General features: G+C 50.9%; 7 protein-coding genes across 8 annotated transcripts; 4 read left to right on the top strand and 3 right to left on the bottom strand.

Annotated features, from left to right (window-relative positions):
* Positions 1-336: 336 nt before the first annotated feature.
* TrAFT101_004226 (uncharacterized protein) lies at positions 337-2,902 on the top strand. The gene is made up of 3 exons (XM_024898806.2): positions 337-657; positions 1,617-2,040; positions 2,115-2,902. The coding sequence occupies exons 1-3, from the start codon at positions 360-362 to the stop codon at positions 2,623-2,625; spliced, it is 1,233 nt and encodes a 410-aa protein (XP_024765988.2). The 5' UTR covers positions 337-359; the 3' UTR covers positions 2,626-2,902.
* A 3,078-nt stretch (positions 2,903-5,980) lies between these two features.
* TrAFT101_004225 (uncharacterized protein) lies at positions 5,981-8,037 on the top strand. 2 transcript variants are annotated; one of them, XM_066127099.1, is made up of 4 exons: positions 5,981-6,345; positions 6,426-7,009; positions 7,128-7,365; positions 7,479-8,037. In XM_066127099.1, exons 1-4 carry the CDS (start codon positions 6,156-6,158, stop codon positions 7,490-7,492), a joined length of 1,026 nt encoding a protein of 341 aa, XP_065983208.1. In that variant the 5' UTR covers positions 5,981-6,155; the 3' UTR covers positions 7,493-8,037. The 2 variants fall into 2 exon arrangements, with proteins under 2 accessions (XP_065983208.1, XP_024765989.1); XM_024898907.2 differs by having other exon boundaries at positions 7,128-8,037.
* TrAFT101_004224 (uncharacterized protein) lies at positions 7,918-10,605 on the bottom strand. The gene is made up of 3 exons (XM_024905726.2): positions 10,437-10,605; positions 10,267-10,356; positions 7,918-10,180 (listed from the first exon to the last, which is right to left on the bottom strand). The coding sequence occupies exons 1-3, from the start codon at positions 10,469-10,471 to the stop codon at positions 8,533-8,535; spliced, it is 1,773 nt and encodes a 590-aa protein (XP_024765990.1). The 5' UTR covers positions 10,472-10,605; the 3' UTR covers positions 7,918-8,532.
* A 319-nt stretch (positions 10,606-10,924) lies between these two features.
* VMA6 (H(+)-transporting V0 sector ATPase subunit d) lies at positions 10,925-12,175 on the top strand (the record flags this gene model as incomplete). Its single annotated transcript, XM_024905728.1, has 4 exons — positions 10,925-10,956; positions 11,012-11,100; positions 11,149-12,035; positions 12,092-12,175. 4 exons carry the CDS (start codon positions 10,925-10,927, stop codon positions 12,173-12,175), a joined length of 1,092 nt encoding a protein of 363 aa, XP_024765991.1.
* Positions 12,176-12,266: 91 nt separating this feature from the next.
* TrAFT101_004222 (mitochondrial 37S ribosomal protein uS15m) lies at positions 12,267-13,601 on the bottom strand. Its single transcript, XM_024898878.2, has 2 exons — positions 13,452-13,601; positions 12,267-13,365 (listed from the first exon to the last, which is right to left on the bottom strand). Exons 1-2 carry the CDS (start codon positions 13,495-13,497, stop codon positions 12,455-12,457), a joined length of 957 nt encoding a protein of 318 aa, XP_024765992.1. The 5' UTR covers positions 13,498-13,601; the 3' UTR covers positions 12,267-12,454.
* A 293-nt stretch (positions 13,602-13,894) lies between these two features.
* Positions 13,895-14,954, top strand: RPS0 (40S ribosomal protein uS2; the record flags this gene model as incomplete). The annotated part of the gene is made up of 3 exons (XM_024907241.2): positions 13,895-14,064; positions 14,182-14,630; positions 14,698-14,954. The coding sequence occupies 3 exons, from the start codon at positions 13,895-13,897 to the stop codon at positions 14,952-14,954; spliced, it is 876 nt and encodes a 291-aa protein (XP_024765993.1).
* A 415-nt stretch (positions 14,955-15,369) lies between these two features.
* Positions 15,370-22,647, bottom strand: TrAFT101_004220 (uncharacterized protein). The gene is made up of 3 exons (XM_024898788.2): positions 22,126-22,647; positions 21,405-21,871; positions 15,370-21,340 (listed from the first exon to the last, which is right to left on the bottom strand). The coding sequence occupies exons 2-3, from the start codon at positions 21,815-21,817 to the stop codon at positions 16,339-16,341; spliced, it is 5,415 nt and encodes a 1,804-aa protein (XP_024765994.2). The 5' UTR covers positions 21,818-21,871; positions 22,126-22,647; the 3' UTR covers positions 15,370-16,338.
* Between the last annotated feature and the right edge of the window lie 2,178 nt (positions 22,648-24,825).

Genomic DNA, 24,825 nt, shown 5'->3' with positions numbered 1-24,825 from the left:
TTCCCCAGCTGTTTACTGTATATTTCGCTGGGAGTGTTTAACAGCGACATGGTTATCCGTGAGAGAGGGGAGGAGTCTCTCAATTGGGAAGTTGAGCCGCATTATAGAACAATAGCGTTGCCACAGATTGAAAATTTGGCTATTTTGCTCGTCGATGTTTGTTTTACAGATCAACTTACAAAGCGTTTGTTAGAGAATGCAGCATCGAATACAAATTGTTGAGTCGTCTTTGCCAACATTGAAATCTGTCACGTGATCACGCGCTCCCTCCCACCCACTTTGGACTATCGCACATAGCAACGCTAGCTATTGCGCCGTGGGCCTTGCTCGTCTTGTTAGTCTATCATGACGGGCTCACTATGGACGTCCCTCGCGGCTCCAGGCGAACCCGCCATGCGGCCTCAACAGCAGCCTCAAGCCAAGAAGCTCAGCTCCAGGCGCAGGCCCAGCTAGAGCTCGAGGCTGCAACGCATCACCGCCGAAACCATCCACGCAGACGGGCCGTGCAGGTCCAGGTAACGCCCGACGCTGCCCTGGCCGTAGCAGTTGGCGCTCACCAGACGCCAGATAGCAGCAGCAGCAACAACAACAATAATAGCAATCATGGGAGGAGGCGTGAGATGGAGCCACCGCCGAATCCATTCCGGCTACATAGATGTGAGTGGGAATTTATTCTTGTATCATCTGATGAGTTTCTTTTCTTCCTCTTCTTTTTTTTTTATTTAATTTCTCTTCTTTTTGGGCCAAGATTGGGAGCAAGTGTGCTTCTTTATATATGAAAGAGGACTTGTTGAATTTGAGCATTTGGCTGCTCACCTTGGCGTCACTTGTGAATGGCTTATTCTCTCTCTCTCCGTCTTCTATTACAATGGCAGTCCCCTACCCATCTTTCATAAATACCCTCCACCTCTGCGTTTCCAACATGTTTGGGGCATTTTCGTCTGGAGTCGTGGTGCATTAGCATTTCAATTTTCTCCTTTTTTTTGTGTGTTTGCCTCTGCATCCGTCGTGGTCCTTCTTTACGTCAGAAGACTCCCATTCATTTACTTTTGACCTATTTTCATTCTTTTATTCATTCATTCCCTCGTTGTTTCCCCAATTACCTTCTTTTTGCCCTTCCTTTCCAAAACCAAGGCAGCACAGCAACTGCACCTACCAATAAATTCATTCGTTCCTTTGCATTCCACCAAGGCAGAGTCGCCTACCCACACTCGTTTTCTACACTCGTTTTCCAGCTATGCCTCTTGTACCACTTGCCCTCCAACCTCGGGAACAAGTGCCTCAAGAAAACCTGCCTTCTTGTGAAGTTTCACCCCCCTACAACAGGCCAACGGGAAGCAATCGTCGCCCCCTGCAGCCGCTTTCCATTTCGCCCGCCGGCACTATTCTTGATCGCAGAGAGTCGGTCCTCAGACCGTTCCCCTCCCCAGATAAGGAGAATCGTGATGCCACGGTGCAGGCCTTTTCTCACCGAGTGGCTCACCAAACGAGGGAGATAAAACGGCTTTCACTCTTGCATTCGCTCTTGTGTTCATCCCAGCAGAAAAAGCGCCGCCGCAGACAGCTTCGACAGCGCAGTAGAATCCGTCAATCAGTCGCCGCTAACATGGGCCCAGCTACTCGAAGAAGCACCAATAATCGCCTAAGTCTGCAGTTTGACAGTGATGGTTCTGGCTCTGGCTCTGGTTCCGACTCGGAGCCTGATCTCAGCCATTTGGGGATGACAAGGCGGGGCATGACAGCTGTCCTAGAACAGCAGGCGAATCAGATGACCTACGATGATGACGATGCCATGTCTCATGGTCAATACGACGCTGAAGAGGTGAGCTTAGGCGAGAACGAGAACGTCGATGAAAATGCCGAAGACAACTGTGACGACCAGGTCGAAGAAGAGCAGGAGGAAGAGCCCTTGCCAATAATAGATCCAGCTGTCTTCGGCCTCAAGGAGATTTCAAACTTGGGAAAGTTTACAGTGAGCAGCCATAAGCCGGGCAATGGGGTTGAACAGCTTCGAAGTGATGATTTGACATCATACTGGCAGTAAGACGACCTACATCTATTTCTTCTTTCTGTCTTCCTTCTATCTACTCAGTTTCTGACTTTTGTCTCTTTAGATCGGATGGTCCGCAGCCTCACAAGCTTACCATCTACTTTGTCAAACGGGTTGGTATCCGAGACATTCGCTTTTACGTCGACTATAATGAAGATGAATCCTACACTCCTACGAAAATCATCTTCAAATCTGGCACGAGTGAGAACAACCTTATTCAATTCGCCGCCATGAATATGGAAAGCCCTGTGGGCTGGCAACAGGTACCACTTGCAGGTGTCGGTGGCGAGCCCGATGGCAACACCCTCGTGTCTTGGGTGTTACAAATGCAAATACTAGAAAATCACCAAAACGGCAAGGACACTCACCTGCGCGGCATAAAGATTTATGCCTTTGACGCCGATGCGGTTCAGCCTAGCGAGCCGGATAACACCGTCAATACGGACAGTCTCGCCGAACGTCAAGCTGCTGCTAGACTGGACGACATTGCCCAAATACTGGCCGCGGCAAGACTAGAGAGTAGTGAGACGGGCTTCTCTCTTCCTGATTTCATGCGAGATGCGGAGATTCGATAGAAAATTGTACGATTCATTGACGGGAGAAAGAGAATATGATCAATTATGCCTTTTTGTTTGCTTTGAACTAGGTAGAAAGGGGGGAGGGCACAAAAGCTTGGTGTTAAACCTACGGATTGTTTTTTAGGGCCGCTCGAAGATGATATCATCTGGAGAAGGAATAGAAATGGGATATGGATGGAGTTGAACATGAGGATATGTAGCTAGCTTTTCCTGCTCTGTACGGTGGCTAAATGACTATTAGAGTTTTGTTTTCTATGTACTTTATATATCCACGTATCTTTTACTAGGTACCTACCTAGGTACTTGGTACCCTTGACTGTATCAGAAGGCTATGCACAAGCTAGTCTCTTTGTTGTTCCTTGAAGAATCGTTCGAGAGCCCCAGTGAAATACCGCGGCAGAGTAAACGGCACGGATAATGGCATGGTATGATATTCGGTTCTTTATCTGTTGAAAGCACTGCCATCCTTGGCATGCATTTTTTTTATGCCTTGCAGACTGCCTATCTACATATCTACCCAACTACCAAGCTGCAAGACCGCGAAGAGGTGAAAGCAAAAACTATATAGAGAGGCTCATTTAGACACGAAGGAAGTAATCTATGTGGGTCTCATTGAAGTCAAGTGATGATGTTGTGTTGCTGATCTTAGTACATAGGTACGCCTGATCTACAAAGGAGCCGAAAAGCCAATGCAATATACATACAACGTACTGGTACGAGAGGCACAAAAGATTGCCATGGTGGCAACACTAAATGTACATGAATCTGGCAATCAGCCTCAAACAATGTTTGGACAGCAGCTCAGCTCAGCGTAAAAGCAACAAATAGATGTAGTAAGTAGCACAGGTAATAGCAGCTGTAGAAGAAAAAGCACTTCGATATATAATAAAACTCACTCTTATAGTATAATCATTATGCAGCGTAATAATAAAGTTGCACATGCTCAAGGTTATGAGATTTTCTTATTCATTTATTTTGCTGCTCCCCGCTTGTGCGCGTATAAGTTAGTTAGCTTAAACCGGGATGATGATTCTGTATTCAGCGTAAAGTGGATTGGATTGCCGGTTGTCCAGCTCCAGATGCGGCAACTCGCATTGGCCCCATTATTGAAAGGCTTGGCAGAGGCTTATACAATATAAGAAACGGGGAAGAGAGTGTGGCTTTGCCGGGCGAAGGATTTTTGATGACATTAAAGAAGAGGCAAAAAAGAGACGGTGCAAGAGAAGAAGAAAAACGAAACCGCTCAAGTTGGCGCAGCAAAAGGCAATATTCTGGATTCCAGATGTCAGGTTTTTGGTGGAGAGTGGCGTAGAGAGAGGTGTACATAGAGCTGGCCAGAAACAGAAGGCTTCTGGAAACGCGGCGCCGGAGCAAATTGCAGAGGATGGCTTTGGTAGGATCGGGGGTTTCTGACTTGTGTTGATCCGGTGCGTGATCAGCAGGCATCAGCACTTGCTGGTGGCACTTCATCATGCCGAGGGCTAAAAAGGGTGCTATACTAGCTGGGTATTACCGTATTTACTGGGCTGTTTTAGAGGCCTTGGGGGGGCGATTCTAAAGATTGATTCTGCGCCCCAATATTTTCTTCTGGTTGATGTTAAAAAACAACCACGTGAAGCCGCTCTTTTCCCTCTAGCGGTGAGTTCTTTTCCTGTTGTTATTTCGGCTGGAGAGTGTAGGTCTCCAAGAGCGGTAATATGGAGAAAATGAGGCAGTGTAATTATTGGGTCGATACAGTTCATTTGTGACGAGCGATGCGATACGCATCAAATACGGTGACAGCTAGTCTAGCTTGGCTTGGGTGCAAGCGCATGAGGCTTCAGTGAGCTCTTTTTTGGTCGTGCCCTACCTCGAGTGGAATTGGATCCATAATAATGAGCAATTGTCGTCAGGTGCCTGCGGTTTGCAGCAATGCGGCCAAGAATTATCTAACAAATTGCGTCCATCGCCTATCGAAAAGGATCCAAAAAGTGAGGCTTTCATGACGTCCAGGCCCTGGTCTAGGGTAATTCGGCTCGATGGCGCAGTAGTCTGTGACCCGGATCCTGGCTGCTCCGTGCTGGATGAAGCCTGCTATGACCTGCTCCAATAGAAAGTTCTTGGGGCGTATTCCGATTGTCTGGAAGAAAAAAAGGTGGGTGGCGGGAATTAAGGGCGATCAAGCCATCGTGCTGGCTGCTACGGAGCCGACCAGGGAAGGATATCCTGCTATTCTCGCTCCCTTTGGAATTATCGTTGGTTTCGCATCGTCGTCATAAGCTGACCATATGGCTGTCTATTTGCACAGTGCTATGTGTCGAGCAACAGTCCCAATCCAGCTTCTATGAATAGCACCATTGCATAGTAGTACTATTGTTGAAGATCAAAGATGGCCCTCTCGCCAATAACCCCAGCCGAGGCGAGGCAGCGCGGAGAAAGAAACAATGTCGTCGCCTAGTGGAGGTTTCGAAACAGGACGTGTCGCACTCCATGATTTTGGCTGCATCTCCGCGCTGCTCGCGGGCGAGACCCGTTGAAACCGACCGGAGCGAGTCCATCACGTCACACCATGGGAGCTGCTATGACCGAAGCGGAGCGCAGCGTCAGTACCCAAAGAGGAAAGCTGCAAGAGGGTGTGCTGGAGCGCTGCGCTAGCGGTGCAGCTGCATTGCAGAATTGCAAATACAGCAGAGCTTTGGACCCTTGAGGCCACTGCGCTTTTGCCTCCCCGCACGGCGATGCGGTGCCGAGTGTGCCTTCTCCACCCGCACACGCGCATCGACGGAACGATTTCGACAGGGTTTGATCGGCTGTTTCCTCATTGCGAGGATGCGGTTGTGCAAAGTAGCCACTACCTGCATGCATCGGTGCTTGGAGCACATCAAAAGAGGAGAAGAGAGGACAGCGGGCGAGGTACCGGTGAGCGCTGGCCAGGTGATGTGATGGCGATGATGAGGCTGTGTATGTACTGTACATGCCTGCCTTGCAGTATCCCTTTGCGAAGTTGCAGGCAGTGTGTAGGCAGAGCAGCTCTTTTACTACTTCAAGGCAGCCCAGGTACCGGGATACTGCCCATAGAACGCACCGGTGCCAAAGCGACCGGGTAAGCCATTCCCATTGTCAAAGCGAGGGCTTGTACAGAGTACCTACTACTTACTTCGTTCGTCGCGACTTCCATCTGCTGTCTCTCTCCCATGAGACTACCCCAACTGCCCAGCTCCACTCCTGGGGTGCTCCTGCGGTCTGTGAACCTGGAATGCCGCCCACCACACCACACAAGCTGCTAGTAAACAGTACGCAGACCTACCTACCTGGTAGTACCTACCTAGTAGTAGGTAGGTAGTAGTGCTACAGTATATAAGATCAGCTCAGCATCCCTTCCAAAAGCCGTCTTCCCCTTCCCACTGCTCACTCCCACCTGCTGGATAGCATCTGCGCGGCATTGCTTTCTTCATTTTCCTTCTCCTCTGCCAACTCTTCCTCCTCGTCTCTCCAACCGCCACGCGACTTTTGTATCGCCGCCTCAAAAGACCACCAACACCGCCATCATGTCTGCTGTCAACGGCGCTGGCCACAGCAGCACCTCCAAGGCTGCTGACGTCGATGGCCTCTCAGCTCCCGGCTTCCAGCCCCAGAATAAGATGACAGTCAAGCCACCTACAGGAGATGACCTTCAGAAAAGCTATGCCGCTGTTGTAGGAAGCGAGGCCAACCCCAAGGGTTGGTATGGTAGTATGAGTATGTCGCAACTCACTTCTATTTACATTCTTATGCGCTGTATTCTTTTTCTTTATTCTAACCTTTTTCCTCTTTCACAGTCAACACTCTCGGCTCATGCATTGGAACTTTGGGTGCTATTCCTTGCTGCATCATCTGTCCCAACCCTTACAAGCACGTCAACCAGGGCCAAGTCGGTCTTGTCACCAAGTTCGGTCGTTTCTACAAGGCAGTCGATCCCGGCTTGGTCAAGGTCAACCCCCTCAGCGAAAGGCTCATCCAAGTCGACGTCAAGATCCAGATTGCAGAGGTGCCCGAGCAAACTTGCATGACCAAAGACAATGTTACTTTGCGTTTGACCTCCGTCATCTACTATCACATTGTGTCTCCCCACAAGGCCGCTTTTGGTATCTCCAACGTCCGCCAAGCTCTTGTTGAACGTACCCAGACCACCCTTCGTCACGTTGTTGGTGCCCGTGTCCTTCAAGACGTGATCGAGCGCCGCGAAGAGATTGCGCAGTCTATTGGGGAAATTATTGAGGATGTTGCTGCTGGCTGGGGTGTCCAAGTTGAGAGCATGCTCATCAAGGATATTATTTTCAGCCAGGACTTGCAAGACTCGCTCTCAATGGCTGCCCAAAGCAAGCGAATCGGTGAAAGCAAGATCATCGCCGCCAAGGCCGAGGTAAGAACTACAAGATTGTCATTTGGCCATTTTGCCAATTCTTCTCCACAAAACCGGGCTTTTCATATACATGTGAAGAGTGTTGCAACAGAGTGACTAACAATGACGCTTTCTTTAGGTCGAATCCGCCAAGCTGATGCGCCAAGCCGCCGACATCTTGAGTTCTGCGCCAGCCATGCAGATCCGTTACCTCGAGGCTATGCAGGCTATGGCCAAGTCTGCCAACAGCAAGGTCATCTTTTTGCCTGGCAACAGCCAGCCCCTCAACGCAGCTACCATGAATGCTGCACTGGGCGATTTCGCCCAATCCGGTGAAGGTAGCACTAGCACCGCCGGCAATACTCGCGATTTTGGAGGTCAGGACCCAGGTTTCCAACAAGCCATGAACGCTCGCGTCGTGGAAAATTTCTAGTGTCGTGCCTCGCATGAAGGCTTGCTGCTGACTCTTGAGGTGGCTTTGGTGGTTTAGCGTGGTCAACTTGATTTCGAGAAGCGACATGCCCCCGTGTGTTCCATCGTTTTCAATAACGCCTATGACTTTTTCCCCATCGCAACTTCCTCATACAACGTTTGCCTCACCTTGCGTCTTCGACACCGCAACTCGATTTATTGTTTTCGATTTAATTGTTTATACCCGCTGCCTGCATAACGCTTTGATTGCTACAGGTTTGATATGTTTCTTTTTACGCTCGTTATGATACCATGTGTGATTGGATGCGGATCTTGGGATGAGAAGGATGGATATTTGGCCTGTATGATACCTGTATGATACCCAAGATACCCTGAGGAGAGCGACAGAAGACAGGCAAAAAATTGGCAGTTAATGGCAGTTGTAATTACAATTTAATGTTACACCTACTTTGCGCTATTGGTTTTCTTCTTCTTGGCATGTATCAATTGAAATTCAAGTGGATGGATGCAGTGAAATTTCAGCATTATTGATCAAGAACATTTTTTGATTGGAAGGCCTAGATAGCAAGTTCCTGGAAATAACATTTCCATGCCTCTCCTCAGTTCCTCCCTTCTGCTAGATACCCATGGTAACAGCGTAGTTTAAATAAAAAGAAAAAGAAAGAAAAAGAAATAAACAACAGACAGTTGTAGCAAACAAAGACCAAACCACGCCTGTGCCAGAAAAGATTTGTTTCCCTCCCCCAACGCCAGCCATATTAACAGTGACAGATAGCCCGGAAGCCTCTCAAAAAAGAAATCTCAGGTATCACATATCTACATGACCACCTCATCGGTAATATCATGAGCCCCATCCAAGCAGATGCGGGTCTTCCTTTTTTTGAGACCTGCTTCGCAGAGATAGCGGAAGAAATTATTGCGCTTTTTTTAATGCTTTCCCTCTCTAGATTTTTTTTTTCGTCGTCTTAGATTTTTTTGTCCTTTATATCTTCGATAGATGATGCCGTTTCTCTAATGATGTTATATATACACGTGCGTGTGTGTGTATGTATGTATGCACACACATGTATATAACATCTTATTCAAAAGAGTCGGCGTTTCTTCGAAGAACTCTAAGCACCGAGAGATTCACGCTTCTTCTTGGACTTCTTGTCCTTCTTGGGCTCGGCCTCAACGTCGTCGGCCTTTCGCTTCTTCTTCTTCTCTGGTGAAGCTTCGGCGGGCTCCTCGTCGTTCTCGGCCTTGCGCAGCTTCTTGAGCTCCTTCTTGCTGAGGACTTTGGGGTTGCCATCTTCACCGAGCTGGATGTCACCGCGCTCATACTTTCGCTTGAACTTCTTGACGGACAGGCCAGAGAGGTCAGCCAGGCGCTCGTACTCCTTTTCCGAAAGCTTCTTAACTGAGGCCTCATCGGAGTCGTCATCGGAGTCTTCAGGAGCGTCCTCCATATCAACGTCCTTCTCCTCGACGACCTCGATTCTAGGCTTCTTGGACTTTTTGCTCTTGGTGGCGGGCTCAGCATCTGCGTCGGCCATGTCATGGTCGACCACACCGTCGGCATCAACAGCATATCTGCCGGTCTCCTTGAGGCTGAACTGGCCAGCTGAAACAATTTCTCCAGAAGGAGTAACGTTGGTGCCCTTGGGCAGGGCAGCCTTGCCTTCGAGTCTGCGGAGGTAGTTCTCAAGCTTGATTCGGTTGGTGAGACCAAGGGCAGCACGCTGCTCGTCATCCTCTTCCTCGTCATCGCCGAGGGCATCCACACGGAGACCTAGGGCAACCTTGGCGGACAGCATACGGGCAATCTTACCCTTGTTCTTGCCAGTAGCCTGGCCGACGAGGGAAGAGTGGTACATGATACCGTACTTGGGGGTATCCTTCTTCGTCTTGAGAGCTCGGAAGAGAGCCTTCTCGGCACCGAGAATCTGGATGGTGGAACCGGGAGCCTTGGCCAGGCTGAGGACGGATCCGGCGTGAGAGATGAGTCTGGCGCCAACGAGGTAGCCAACAAGGGCAGTCAGGTTGGGAGCAATGGCGCGCATTCGGCTCTCCAGGTAAGATGTGAGCTGAGCTCGGTACTCGGTAAACTTAATAACCTGGTCCGCAAGCTCAACAGCGTTCTTCAAATCATCCTCAGTAATCTCAACACCCATAGAGAGTTCAGCAGAAGCCTTCAACGAGGCCTCGACGTCCTCGGGGAGGATATCAGAAAGGTCGGCATCCTTGAAGTTGTCTCGCATGCCGACAGATCGAACGACACGGGCGTAGGCCAAGTTGTCATTGAGGGTCTTGGCCATCTCGGGGAAATGCCATCCGTACCATTCCTTTGTTCTCATAGCATAAACGTTGAGCTCCTTGTCAATATCGTCAAGCATCTTGATGGCCTGGATGATCATCGAATCGACCTTGTCGGCCGAGAACTTGAGCTTGTGTCGAGACATTGAGTGCGACAGACCGAGGGTCATGCGGTCCAGGACGTCCTGGTCGAGACCGGGAATGAGGGACGAAACATGTTCGCGAACGGCACGGAAAAGGTCCATCGTGTCGGAGCCAGCCACCGGGGTGACATTGAGGCCAGGCAGGTTGGAAATGGCTGTGCCCAGCTTCAAATCGGCAACGGCCAAGGAAGCCTTCTTTTCAGCCTGCAAATCCTCCAACAGTGAGGTCAACAGAGGAGGAATTTGACCCTGGCTGACGGCGGCGGCTTCCTCAAGAGCCATGGCGGCACTGTCGAACTTGACGAACTTCTTCAGCTTGAGCCTGTATGCGACCATTCGTTAGTATGGGAAAAAAGGAACAAAGAAAAATTTATCGTAGAGGCTGGGTAAGTCGAGAGAGCATCTTACATCTCAATCAAGCGCTCCGGCTTTCCCAGCTCAGCCGCGAGATCGGCATTCTTGAGCATCTTCTTATCGCTCGCCTTCAACAGGCCATAGCTGCAATTCTGTCAGTCCAAGTCCAAATACACGCCATCATCCATCATGGCGAGGAATAGCTAGAGGCTTCGAAGACTGACCCTGCAGGCGTCTCTGCAAGAACGAAGAGAGACATGGTGAATAATTGAATCTCCCTCTAGGACTCCGGCGCTTGTCTAATGGAGTTCCTTCTTCTTCCCAAATCCCAATTGAGAGAGTTGTGTGCGTGAGGATTCAGGGAAGAGGCCGAATAAAAAGTGAGTTTGGGAAATTTTTCAGTTGAAGCTTTAGTCTCCACTCAAAATTTTTGGCTTTGCATTGGTGCTAAAGCCTCTAAGTGGGATGGGCCGCCGGGCGCCGGCGCTACAGAAATTCCGGAACGCTTCTGGACCACTCACGTGCGACGCTGTGTCACTGCTGCAATTGCGCCTTGCTCGCCGGCCATGCAGAAGTAGTTCCGAGAAATCAAGAAACGTCGGGACAAGCCGAGCCAGCTCCTATAACATCGCCGCTGCCGTGCGTCACCGCTCGTTTGACCATTAATTTCGTCCGTCTTACGTAACTCGGAGCATATACGAAGCAAAACAAGATGGAAGGCCTTCTATTCAACGTGAACAATGGGTGAGTTTTGGTTGGGGCGCTTCGCTATTTAGCTTTATTGACGGGGGGTCTGCAGCTACATCGAGGGCATTGTTCGTGGTTACCGCAACAGCCTTCTAACGACCCCAGCCTACAACAACCTGACACAATGCGAGACCATCGATGGTATGTATGAGCTCGTGTTAGATATATTCCTATTGTTAATGTTCGCAGACCTGAAGCTGCAGCTTGGCCCTGCTTACGGCGACTTCCTCGCATCCCTTCCTCCAAACCCATCGACATCTGCGCTTGCTTCAAAGACAACAGACAAGCTCATCTCGGAATTCCGATATGTTCGCGCTAATGCTACGGGTGCCTTGGCTCAATTCATGGATTACGTGACGTACGGCTACATGATTGATAACGTCGCCCTGCTAATCACCGGCACCCTGCACGAACGAGATACCCGAGAGCTCTTGGAGAGATGCCACCCGTTGGGATGGTTTGAGACTATGCCCGTGCTGTGCGTCGCGACCAATGTTGAAGAGCTCTATAACAGCGTCTTGATCGAGACTCCGCTCGCCCCATACTTCAAGGGCAGTCTGAGCCACCAAGATTTGGACGAGCTCAACATCGAAATCGTCCGAAACACCCTTTACAAGAACTATCTTGAGGACTTTTACAAATTTGTCAACACCCACTCAGAGATGGCTGGTACGCCTACTGCTGAGGTCATGTCTAACATCCTTGAGTTTGAGGCAGACCGCCGAGCTATCAACATCACCCTAAACTCTTTCGGCACCGAGTTGACCAAGGCAGACCGCAACAAGCTGTACCCTACCTTTGGCAAGCTGTATCCTGAGGGAACCTTGATGCTCTCTCGGGCAGATGATGTTGAGGGCGTGCGTCTTGCTGTTGATGGTGTTCATGATTACAAGACCTTCTTTGATGCCGTCTCCCTAGGCGGCTCCGGTGGCCCCGGCAATATGGGTGGTGGTTCCACCGACGGCAAGAGCTTGGAGGACATGTTTTACCAGAAGGAGATGGAGATTTCCAAAGACGCATTTACGCGACAATTTACCTATGCCATCGTCTATGCGTGGGTGAAGCTTAGAGAACAAGTACGTGATCTTGTGATCTCATTTTGAGAAGCGATGACGATACTAACCGAATATAGGAAATCCGGAACATAACATGGATTGCTGAGTGTATAGCTCAGAACCAGAAAGATCGCATCGGAAACTTTATCAGCGTTTTCTAAGCGGCACATGGACTAATAATGGACTTGTCTTGAGCAGCGTGCGAGTGTAGTATAATGTTGGCTGTTTTATTTTTTTTTCCTTCTTCTTTTTCGTTTCGTATCAATTGCACGGGAAGGGTTCATTCAGATTAGGCGCATATGGAAGAGGCGAACGATTGACATAGGCAATCACGCATCCTCTAACGGGCTCTACTATACATATACAGATGCTTTAACTATCCTACAGCATTTTTTATTTTTTTTTTCTTCCGCCTTGTCTCTTTAATTTCTCCTCCTCCCTCACAGATCGATCTGTCCCTTCCACGTCGCTGGTGTGAGTCCTAGCTTCTCAATCATGTTTGTCCATCTCTCGCTACCTCTCTCCTTTCGCTCCATATACTGCAACAGCTTCTGGCGTCGGTGCACAAGCAGTCTCAAGTTCCTCTTGTTGTGCACATCCTTGTATCCTCGGTTGATTGCCAGCGCTTCGGACACCGATCTGATCTTGGCGGTCAGGATTGCAATCTGTACCTCTGAGCTGCCAGTATCTGGTCCAGCACGACCAGGCATCGGTGTGGTATTTGGTGAAATGGACTGCGGCTTAGGCTTGAGAACCTTGTCTGTGTTGTGGCGTCCAAACTCATCAACGATGCGCCTGACGTTGGCGTGGAATCGATCCCGCGCGCTGCCGTTGCTCAGGGCTGTGATCCGCTTCAGGGCCTCAACGGCTTTCTGGTGCTTCTGGTTGTGAGCTTGCTTCCTCTCCTCCTCCGTAGTAGGGTCCATCTGTGACTCTACAACCCCGACCATGGGCTTCGTTAGGGCATAGGCGTGCTTGACGGCATCTTCGAGCTCCGCATCGGTAAGGAAATGGTTGCGCAGGCCAGGCGTCGTGGGCAGCTCTCTCGGCTCCTCGAGAGCATTTCCGCTGGCGTCTCGGGGCACGTTGGTCACCGGGTTCTGGCCAGCTGAATCGAGAGACTCGAGGAACGGCGTCAGTCTGCCTCGTACGGGATCACCCCATTCTTCGTCTCGCTTCTTCAAGAGCTCATCCTGTCTCTTGAGGTTGGCAGCTTTGCGCTGCTGTGCCTGTGCCCACTTGTACGGATCCTGCTTCTGCTTCTTCTTTCTTTCGCGCAGAGACAGATTGGCCTTTTGAACGATGGGGAGGAAGGCCTGTGTTGCCGGTGTCGTCGAAGGTCGTAGGCACACTAACAAGCTCAATTAGCGACATATCTCATTAACGATTCCGAAACCATTTTCTATTTTTGGGAGAGAGGGAGTGTGAAAGCCATACAATTGACTGTGCCTAGTCGCTGTAGCAGATCTATTCTGGGCGGCATTGTTGCTCCGGCAGCTGATCTTCTGTTCTGCGGGATGAAGTGCTATCAACCCACCTCGACGGCGCCATTCAAAATTTCCCATCCCGATATCAATCTTGCTGACTACTCAACAGAAAACACCCCACTCTTTTCGAGTATCCCCTTAGTCATCATCTCACGTGAAATTTCAAGATCCTCTTCGGTACCTCGAGACGAGCGGAAATCAGCCAGTCCTGTTCGGTACTAGCTCCCTCAGGGCTGCAGCGCACACATTTTTGGGAAAAATTCAAGGTCCGCTTTGCCCTCGCGAACTTTTGCGAAACTTTGCACGAAACTCGTCGACCCCCCCATCGCCGAATTCTTTCCTCCTTCAACGACAAACTTTCTCCCCACCACCGAAGGAAGAATTCCAGTCAAGATGGCTCCCGCTAACCTGCCGTCCATTTTCAATGCCACCAGCCAGGACATCGAGATGCTCCTGGCGGCCCAGTGCCACCTCGGTTCCAAGAACCTCCAGGTGCACATGGAGTCCTACCTGTGGAAGACCCGTGTCGATGGTGTGAACGTCATCAACGTTGGCAAGACCTGGTGCGTTTTTCTCCGCGATGGAAGATGAAGGAGGGGGGGGGCGAGAAAAAGAGCTCTAGAAGGAGAGAAGTCGAGCAATTGGAGTTTGTCACTAACACGGCCTCGAACGACTCACAGGGAGAAGATTGTCCTCGCTGCCCGTATCATCGCCGCCATCGAGAACCCCGCCGACATTTGCGTTATCTCTGCCCGTCCCTACGGTCAGCGTGCCGTCCTCAAGTTCGCCAGCCACACTGGTGCCTCCCCCATTGCTGGACGTTTCACCCCCGGTAGCTTCACCAACTACATCACCCGCTCTTTCAAGGAGCCCCGCCTGATCATCGTCACCGACCCTCGCACCGACGCCCAGGCTATCAAGGAGGCCAGCTACGTCAACATCCCCGTCATTGCCCTCTGCGACACCGACTCCCCCACCGAGTACGTCGACGTTGCCATCCCTACCAACAACAAGGGTCGCCACGCCATCGGTACCGTCTGGTGGCTCCTTGCCCGTGAGGTCCTCCGCCTCCGTGGCACCATCTTCAACCGCGAGACCCCCTGGGACGTCATGGTTGATCTGTACTTCTGTACGTTTTGAAAAAAAATTGAAACTTTTTCCTAGCTATTGAAGCTCAAGCTAATGACAAAAAACAGACCGTGACCCTGAGGCCGAGGCCGAGGAGAAGGTTGAGGAGGAGAAGCTCCTCACCGGCGCTGAGGAGGAGGCTCCCGTCGCCGTCGAGTCTGCCTTCCCCGCCGCTGGTGGTGACTGGGACGCTCCCGCCCCCGGCTTCGCTGGTGCTAACGCCGCTGCCGGCTGGGACGGTGCTGGTGCTGCCCCTACTCAGGACTGGGCTGCCTCTGGCACCCAGGAGTGGGCCGCTGAGACCGCCAAGGAGAGCCAGTGGTAGGAAAAATCTGGAGTTGCCGAGGCAGTCGAAGCAGCATCTGGACAAGGAGAACAAGAAGAAGCAACGGGAGCTTATTCTTTGGGGTGGTAATTTTGGCGATTTGATCATCAAAGGGAATACAAAAAATGGCGGCGGGTTTTTGGCAAGCTTTTTGTGCAACGGTGGAAGGATCTCGGAATTTGGGTCTAAGTGCGCAGCACTGATGAGGGAAAGATACTCTTCCTTCTTTCATCAGAAAGGGAGGAGGAAGAGGGAAAGCCCTGTGCGGCCGCTGGGGTGGACTTGATCGTTACCTCGCTCAAGGTCCCTGGTTTCTTTGCAGTAGCATATAGGATGCCTTTTTTTAAACAGCCGACCGGTAGTGAAAGAAAAAACGATTTTAAAGATATCCCCCTTTATTTTATTTTTTTTTATTCTGCATCTTGTAATGTGTTCTCCTTATAAGCTCCAAGTACAGTGTATCATCATGCCACATTGGCAAACGACTTCAATTACCTCAAGCTTGCCGTCCACGAAAGATGTAAAAGATAATCTCTTTATATTCTATATGCAACCCGATCTAAGTCGAGTTTCAATTTATATATACTTCATCTTTCAAACAAAAAGCTGTATATATGTGTCCTTATACGCTAATCAACCCAAATATATCCACAGTGCCCTCCAGTATTGATTGGTATCTAAAGTTTCCCCCTTCCTATTTGTTATATCCTTCTTATTACTCCCACGCCCAAAAAACAAAGCAAGAAAAAGAAAAAAGAGAGAGGCCATCATGCAAGAAGATGAAAAAGGGCATAAAAGAAAAGGATTAATAAAAACACAACAGATAAGGAATTAACAACCTGGTCAACAGAGGAAAGGAAATGGAGTCTTGCTCAAGGTGTAGTAGCCAATGTTGTTGGACAAAAGTCGTAAAAATAGTGACGGTAGCAGCGGTGCTGGCCGCGCATCCGGTTTTGAAGTGCGTTATGGGCATCCACTTTTGCGAATGCCTCCTATATAGACAAGAATAAAACAAATAGAAGGATAGATAGATGAAGGGCAGCGAAGAGGATTATGCCACGCTATTATAAATTTGGTAGTCGGTGGTAGTAATATCCCACTTTTTCTCTCTTCTTATTCTGCAGACTATTGCTGCTGTGACAAATGAGAAGTCTTGTAAAGTCTCGATCAAATTTGATGTCGTATAACTTCTATACCAGAGCTGACAAAAGACAAAGGTGTGTGCATAAGAAACATTGAAAGTATTGTGTGTGTATGGTGAGAAGTTGAGATGCAGTTGAGAGGATTGGTCTGCTTGTGTTATATGTTAAAAATCCGTGGTATCAAAGTTTAAACGAAGAAATAATCGATTTGTTGAAGAACGTGAGAAATCAAGGGACTTTGCCTATTCCAACGTCTTAGAGCGTCGTTGGATTTCATCGTCGCTTAATGCGCCCATCCAGAGGCATCGCTCTGTAATACCCTCAACCGGCTGAAAAGTGTACCGAGTGCTGGCTTCTAATAGGCGCAGCATTGTCTTGACCACAGCTGCCCCAATGCGACATCGCTCAAAGTTGACCAGCGGAGGAGTGGTCGGTGAGCTGGCTATTTCGGAAGCGCGCTGTGCATTAAAGAGAAGGTCATGCGTATAGATGCCGACAAATGGAATGCATCCTCCGTCAGAACCGCTCTCCATTTCTGCCCGGAGACTATAAAAGTTACGCGAAGGTGTAACAAGAGCCTCCATCTCGCTTAGCGTGTTCAGATCTTTAGCTGGAACTAGATCCCAAGTCTTGGAAAGGCGGGAGACCTCTGCACTCGACAAGGCGATTGTGAGCTGTGCCAAGGTAGCGAAATTGCGATAGCGCCGGCAGTGTGCCGCTATGTGGATGAGTTTGATGATGCATCGAGCCCTCTCTTCGATGTGCTGAGTTAGCACAATCTCAGAAATGGCCCACTTGACCATGATATTGAATCGAGCAATGACAACTTCAACTCCGTGAGCATTAGTCTTTCTCAAAAAATCAACCCACGAGCGAGAATCGTTGCTAGTAGCATTCTTCCAGTTCATGTCAATCAACTCTCTCCAGTCAATATCGTTTAGAGCATCTTTCTCTATAAGAGTGAATTGCTGAGCCAAAGTATCAGAGTCAAACGCCAGAATGAATGGCAAGTGAATTGAATATTTGAGAGTGTTGGGCACTTCTGTCTGGGGCACCGAATGAAGAGCTTCGGTAGTTACTCGCGGTGTCTCATGGACAAGCTTAGGTTCAGCCGTGTAGGAAGATTCTTGATATTTGTCTGGAGTGAGAGGAAGGGGTTTGCTGATCCAAATTTGATCCGGATCGAGAGTTCTCTCCGGGCTCATCATCACTGGACTCATCATTATTGGACTCATCGCTAATGCCTGAGCGAGCGTCATGGGGGCAGAAGAAGAGTCTGATCGAGGCGTAGCAATAGGGTCTCCGAATGGGTGTGGTTGGGATGAGACAGAAAATACGCCCACTCTCCTGTCCAGATTACCCGCATCTTCATCCTCAGAGGGGGTGAGTTCAGAAGAAAGATCTGAACCGCCAACGCTAGCGTCTTCCAGGAAAGTTCGGTCATCAGCTGGTGCAGGAGTTGTCGTACCAGGTCTAATCCTTTCAATGCTATCTGTCTTTTCGACAAAGTCATAAGAAAGACGCGGCTTAGAGATGTGCAGAGCTATTGGAATATCCGAAGCTACAGCGTCATCGTCTGATGAGCCTCGAAGAACAGACCGGTCAGTCCACTCCGAGGCTCCCTTTATGCTTCGACCATCATCTGTTAAGCCCCGTTCAAGTAGAGGTATGGAGCAGTACGATTCGTCTGAGTCACCACTCAAGAATGAGCGCGCCTCAAGCGTAGCTGCCCTGCTCCGGGTTGTTATGGTGTTCCGGTTATATTCAAATTCAAGTGGCTGCTTTCCTTTGTCGTCAGAGAATTCTTGAACTTGCGATTGATAATAGTCATTATCCATGCCGCTTGTTTCACTGTGTTGGCTTTCATCCTGGCTGACATAGGGATCTACCGCCGGCGCCTTTCCACCAAATTCTTGTGCGTCTATCAGAGCCATTTGGTTAAGCCGCTCAAATGATTTTGGCTTCGGTTGATATCTGCCCTCAAGCTTTAACAGTGCAGACTCGATGCCGCCGTCATCCTCATCAGGTATCTGTGCCAATTTTCGAGCTTCTATCTCAAACGAGGGACGCATAATGGGCTTCGACGAGTGTGTGCTAAACAAAGACAGATTTCGCTTGGGTGGCTTCCCGGTCAGCTGACCGACAGAAAATACCTCCTGTCTCCCACGAGGGTGCTCTTCTGCTCCAGCAAAGCTGCATTCCTCATCGTCCTGCTCGGGATGAGTACCAAGAAGGTAGGAGCTCCGGACCGACTCGGTATAAGTTGTAAGAGACCCAACAGACTGAGATCTCCGCATCCCAGACGGGTTATCCACGCCACCCGCGTTAGCAGCAGCTCTGAGATATCCACCGGGACGCCTGCGAAGTACACGGGGAGGCTCAGGGGCAGGAGCGTCATATTCTCTATCCAGCATGGACGAGTCTGTGGTGGCATCAAAACTTCGAGCTGCAGAGTGTCGTTCAAGATGGCTACCAAACGAGGCATGGCGTCTAAAAGAGCGATCTGATTTTTGAGTATTTGTAGACTGGTTCCTCTTATGAAACTGCAACGCCCCACGGCTAAGAGGTGGATGCCGCAGACTACCGCCGCGGCGCATTGTTGAACTAGAGAATCGGTTCGCATCTTCCGATGGCCCTACGCTGTGGGTGCGTCCCAAAGTCGCCATATCCGGTACGAAAGGTGGCAGAAATTCCTCGGATGGGGGGCTGATGAGTTGATCGAGAAGATATGATGACCTTCGTATGGTTCCGGCGAGAAGCTGTGCGGGCGGCGTTGTAGGAGGAGTTGGGTCGCCGCCGACAGTTAGAAAAGAGCCCGCTGATAATCCCACAACAGGAGGATTGGGATCAAAAGTGGTCATAGGCAGTCTATCACGTAAGCCCGGCACCGTATCGTCAATAATAACGATAGACTTGCTTCCGGTGGTGAGACCCATATCGCTCATGGGCCGTAGCCCTCGATCCTGAAGCAAATTATCAACTGTGGTAGACTCCATATGTGCGGCGGAATATTCCATAGGACCATGGACAGCGGGTGGAGCCGGTCTTGGTGCGCCTAATCGTTCCGCTTCGGCAGCTTCCTCTTCCTCACGGATAGCTCTCTTGAAATCTTCAGCAACTTCAGCCCCAAGTAGATCGATTCTCACTTGCGGCCGAATGCTGGTCGGGCCATGGCCACTCTGGGCAATAATAGTCGCTGCAGGCAATCGGTCCATTGCGATGGTGTGCGCACTAAGAGAAGTGACAGCGGGCAAACTAGAATGCGATCCGGACGACCATTGGCCCCGATTGTTCAATGCGCGCCGTACGCCTCCCAAGAACTTCTTCATCCCAGATCCCGACATGGCAACCCCAAAGATCCGGTCTTTGGTGGCGTGGCGAGACACAGGCTGAAAGATGGTGGTCTGCCTGTTGCGATCACCAGTGGGCGTTTCAGCTTCGATGTCGACAAAAGGCTGGCCAGGTGGAAGAATGTTGCCTCGAACAAGGTTTCCAGCAGACTGCAGAATCATGTGCAAGTCGACATCATGTGACGAGGAATGATCTGAGCCATGTTCCCTCAAAGAATCAGAGGTGCTGTTATTGCGCTTGTGGCTCTGTGCCGGACGAACGCGCTTGCCAGCAAGCGCCTTGGGAGTAGTAGCAATAGCTCCGGGCGGGAGGATAGGAGACGTTGAGTACACAGGATGGGCTGCTAGAGGCTGACTGGAGTTTGGATTCAGAGACCTCACATTCTTACTTGGAAAGGAACAAGACACGATATCCATGCTTGCTATGCTAAGAGGCGAAGACGGCCCATTTGCTGGTGTCGTGGTGGTGATGATCTGATGTTCAGGAGTCTCCGGACGATCGTCCATAGTGATAAATTCGTCGATACTGGCCGGCTTAGGGACTGTTTCACTTGGATTGGTCTCATCGCTCAATCCTTGCGGGATGCCTGCCACGGCACGCCACTGTGGCTGATCCATTCCCTGTATTTCCCAAAAAGAGGGATCCAAGCTGGGATCTCTGTATCCAGCGATGCCTCCTGGAGCAATTGGGATTAGAGGTTCTAGGCCATCGTTAAATTCAGGGCCATCCCAATAATGAGCACATATCCGTCGCCAACACTTTTTGAGCTCCGCCAAAATCTTGAGCTGAACTCTGCTCTGGTTCATATCCTGAGATAGCTCATCGACAAAGTCGTTGAGCAAGATACAGAAGAGGAGTCGAAGATCATAGTCTAGGACAAAGTCGTCCACAAAGTAGTTGAGGATCCAGTGTCTCATGGCGACAAACGTTCGAACGCGAACAATCATTCCAACCTCGTCAGTGCGTTCCAAAGCCCATACGAGCCTTGCCATGAGCATCTGGAGGAGGATCTGGGGCTCAAGAAAGGATCTGTAGGTCAAGAAGAAATCCGAGATCAGTTCGTAGTCCAGGAAGCTTGGAGATGTGATCTCGGCAACAAGTCGAGAGGGCGTCGCTGCAGTCACGGATCCGTTAGGCGAGTATCGCACTATTGACTTATCATCACAAGCGGGCTTGAATGTGAGCTCATCGTACATGGCTGGCCGGATGACAAGATGCGCAGATGCGTATGTAGAGGGCACAGGTCGTGGTACGCGAGTTGAGGTTTGCGACGAGGCATGTGAGGTTCGCGGAAAGCGAAGCTTCGGGATGACAAGATGGCTAGGTCTTGGCCTTGTGCTAGAGAGCGGTCCGCCGAGGCTCCTCTCCGAAGAATGGTACATAGACGAGCGACTGGCAGATCGGTATTCATCGGTAGCAGCATAGGACGAGCCTCTAAGCATCGGGGTACCTCTCATAGAGAACCGTGGCGTCCCTAGCTTCCAGGATGGGATATTAATATTAAGTGTCGGAATACCGCCAATATCCAGATCGGCTGGGTTCTCCGCCGTTTTGGGCCGGCCGTCATCGTGAGGCGGCTTTGTGATGACGATTCTGTACCCGTCCGCATCGGTACTTGTGGGAGAATTAAAGTCACGGATCGTACCATCCGACACTGCTCTACGGTGTTGCGTAGTCGTTACAAAGCCACTAGTATCGGGGGCGTATTGTGGGGGAATAATCGATGTTCTGGGCGTAGGGGTGAATTGATTTTCGTGATGATCCGTCGTCAATCTAGGCGGTTCGTCTAGGTTGTCTGGATAAACTCCCTCCAGCCCAGCAGTTCCAGGTGGTGTTATGGGAAAGGTGAAGTTTGGCTGGGGGTACCTCTTGTTTGCACGCCGGACAGATGGTCTAGAAATAGCAATGTTAGCCCATGTGGTTTCGATATAGTATTCAAACTCGGCTACTTCCATACCGTAAAAAAAGCCTCCCGTTATTCCCCACGTTGGCAACGGTGAACTGGCGCCCTTGACGACCGGCAGAAGCGCCGTCTGGCGCAACGTCCCAACCATCAGATTCTCCATCTCGCTTTCCCTTTGACAGTGTCCTATCCAGCGATTTCTGCTCAGTCAGCGGCACAATAGGTCGGCCAGTAGTCGACGCTTTTCGCATAACCTTGCTTGGTGGCTTCGGCGGCGACGCATCTTTCGCGTCTGATATCTTCCCAGGGGGCAGTATCTTCCCATTATTATCATCTTGTGTTCCAGCACTTTGAGTTGTGGGTTGTAATGTTTTTAGTGGTGGTACTTTGCGCCGCTTCGTCGACGGCCTCGACCGCATTCCGTAGGATGGCCGGGCCGCCGCAAGGGGAGGCTCGGCGGTATCCATGGTCCATCCAATGCTATGACAGGGAAGAGCTCGTGCTGCTCAAAGCTATCGCTCCTGGGAAGAAGAAAAAATAACCAAAAGATTGTCAGCCACTGGGAATTGACGTGAGGAGAAAATTCTCGAAGCAGGGAGACGACAGTCGAATCGTGTCGCGACAACAAATGGCACGGCGTCCACAGCGTGGCAATCCGGCGCAAATGGCGGAGGACATGCAATCGGTGGTGGCAACAGGTGTGCGCCAAACAGGCCGAGAGACGAGTCAAGGCAGAAGCTCACGGACAGAGCGAGCGAGGCATGTTTGTACTTACCGACTGACGCCATGCAGGGACGAAATGGAGGATGGTTCAGAGAGCAGACAGTCGGCCTGGCCAGTACCGCTGTGCGTTCAGTGACTCGGGATCGTATCGAGGGAATCGTGTCGTATCGAATCAAATCGTATGTCGTAGGTAGGTCAAGTTAAGGTTGCGGCGTCAATGCGATGGCGTCGCTCCTGTTTGTGTCTTGGATCGGGAGGTTGAGTCGGCGAGTGGTCAAAACTTTGCGAAGCCACGGCACAGGGCACGACAGTTGCAGACAGGCATCACCGCGGCGGAAGCAGAGAAAGAGCTAGGCAGGGACCCAGGGATACGATGCGATCAGGACCAGGACTCGAAGCTTCCGGGGCCTCGTCGTGGATATACAAATCAGGCAGTATGCAGAGGCGCTGGTGCAAGCGTAGGTGCGAAATAATGTCTGGTGGTTGCAATCTTGCAGTATCGTGCGTTGGTTCTTCGTTGGGGCCGGGATGGCACAAACCGATGGGTTTCTGCCCTGCCGCCTCGCGAGGGCCGGCGCTCTGGGGGGGAGAAGAGAATTTGGCGGGCGATGTCTCTGCGAGGGAGTGCAGTCCATCGTGGCCGGTACGTACCTGCGCCGGCAAATCTTAGTGCGTGCAGGATCCAAGCACAGTGGGCAGGCCGCGTGCGTTTGGGCCTGTCAGGGCGCGCGCTCAGGGCCTGACCCTGGCTAAGAGGCCTGTCCGTCTAGTGGCTGACGGGGGGGCGAGGTCTAGGTTCTAGCGGTCGAAGCCTCCCCCGACCGGTCTAGGCGGGGGCCGGCCATGCACCTTCATGTGCGATTGAGATGAGATGCGAGCAAGCACTCGCTGCGTCCAGATGGGTGGCCGCACTGCCCGCATTTTGCTACAGGTCGCATCGCCGTTGAATGTGCGTGCAGATGCAGGCACAGCAATGACTTCTGGTATCACTAATTTATGGATGCGGCAGTGTATAAAAGCAACAATGCTCTGCGGCGATTGTATAAGCAAACACGCAGATGCAGTCGCAGTCGCAGTCGCAGTCGCAGTCCGACGTCCTGTAACTAGCGATCCCGGAAGGGGCAAGGCAAACCGCGGCCCAAGAGCCTGGGATAGAGTGCATGCACTCCGTAATACTCCATGCACGCTTGCCCTCGCAATTCTACGACGCAACTAGGTGTTGGACGTCAATGCACGTCAACCAAGGCGTTTCGCACTCCAGGATCGGCGCTGCCAAGGGCTGTTTCCGACATGGCAGCGGATGAGAGCGTCTGCCGCTCCGCACGACAGCCTGCCGCTTGCGTACCTTAGTACTACAAATATATGTACTGTACATGGTGATGGTCGCAGAAGCTCGGCGTGTGCAGCTGCTGGTGCAACGTCATACATACATCGTTGCGGCAACTCTACGAGTGCTGTATAAACCTTCAGCACATCGATGAGATGAGATGCCGTCATATCACTGGCTTGTGTCGCAGCGGCACGACACCCACCCAGCTGTCGGCTACATGCATTGAGACAGAGCCTCTCTGCTGGTAGCGCTTGGCACCATTGACGCCTGATCCCAGCCGAACAATAGCATTGACGCACCCAGAATACAGCGGCCCAGAGCGCCGGGAGAAACCATCGGTTAGCGTTCGCCAAAGCTTAAAAGCCAAATTGCTACCTAGATAGCACACCAGGGCAACCATCTCACAACCCCTAGTGCTGCCATATACTATATACTTCATACTCTATGTAGTACTAGCAGTTGTAGAAGCATACCATACTTTTGTGCGTTACGAGGCGCGATTCTTGGCTTCTTGGACACATTACTCGTCGACTTCCAGCTCCCGCCAGTAAGAGGCGTCCTGCGGTATCCAGCTGGTCGGCTCGCCCTGGCCGTGCCATGCGCGGACCGCCTTCCGCGGCCTCCTAGGCTAATGAGAGGATTTACAGGCGAATGGCGTACTACTAGTAGTGGCGCTACTCAGTGCTAAGCACTGCTAAGCAGTGGTGGCAGCTCCTCGCGTGCTCCGTAGTTGGTAGAAAATGGCGCTGGTAGCGACGGCAGCTGAGCTGGCGAGCACGCGAGGCACACAAATGCGGCAAAAAACGGAGAACTCCAAAAACGATATATGAGCTGGTCCAAGGTGGTCTTTTACGAGCATGCGGTAAGCAAATCTCACATCGGGCAATATATCAGAGAAGGAGGGGAGAAAAGGGGAAGATTTGAGGTAGAAAAGGAGGGGGTTGGACTATGGTTGGGTCCTGAAGTGGCGTAAATTCTGTTCTCCAACGCCACTCTTATAGAACGCTATAGAACGAGTGTAAGCTCCATAGGTAGGCAGATTATGCTTTTGCACTATGGATACGAAACCAGTGACATCAATTATGGAAGCATAGAGTCTATACAATAACTCTCACGAGCTGCTACGTACTACTCGTCAGGCCATAACCCCACCAAGCAGGTTATGCGACGGTATCTGGTGATGCGCGCAGAGAGAAGCATCGCCAACAGAAATTATACGCGTCCACGGCCCACCTAGTTGGATTTCTCTTCCCAAACCATGCATATACTGTATGTGTGTATGTATGTATGTATACTCCGTGCTCCGTAATGATACTAGTATCATTAACAGTAGCAATAACTGAGGCCTAAATCATCTCTGCATGCTTCTTCTTCTCGCACGCACCCGGCGGATTCCCCGGCCACCGTTCCGGGAACCCACCC

The sequence above is a fragment of the Trichoderma asperellum genome, chromosome 2, assembly GCF_020647865.1.
Source record: "Trichoderma asperellum chromosome 2, complete sequence".
NCBI lineage: Eukaryota > Fungi > Ascomycota > Sordariomycetes > Hypocreales > Hypocreaceae > Trichoderma > Trichoderma asperellum.
Note: the sequence above shows the minus strand (reverse complement) of the source record. Positions and strands in the feature narration are given on the sequence as shown.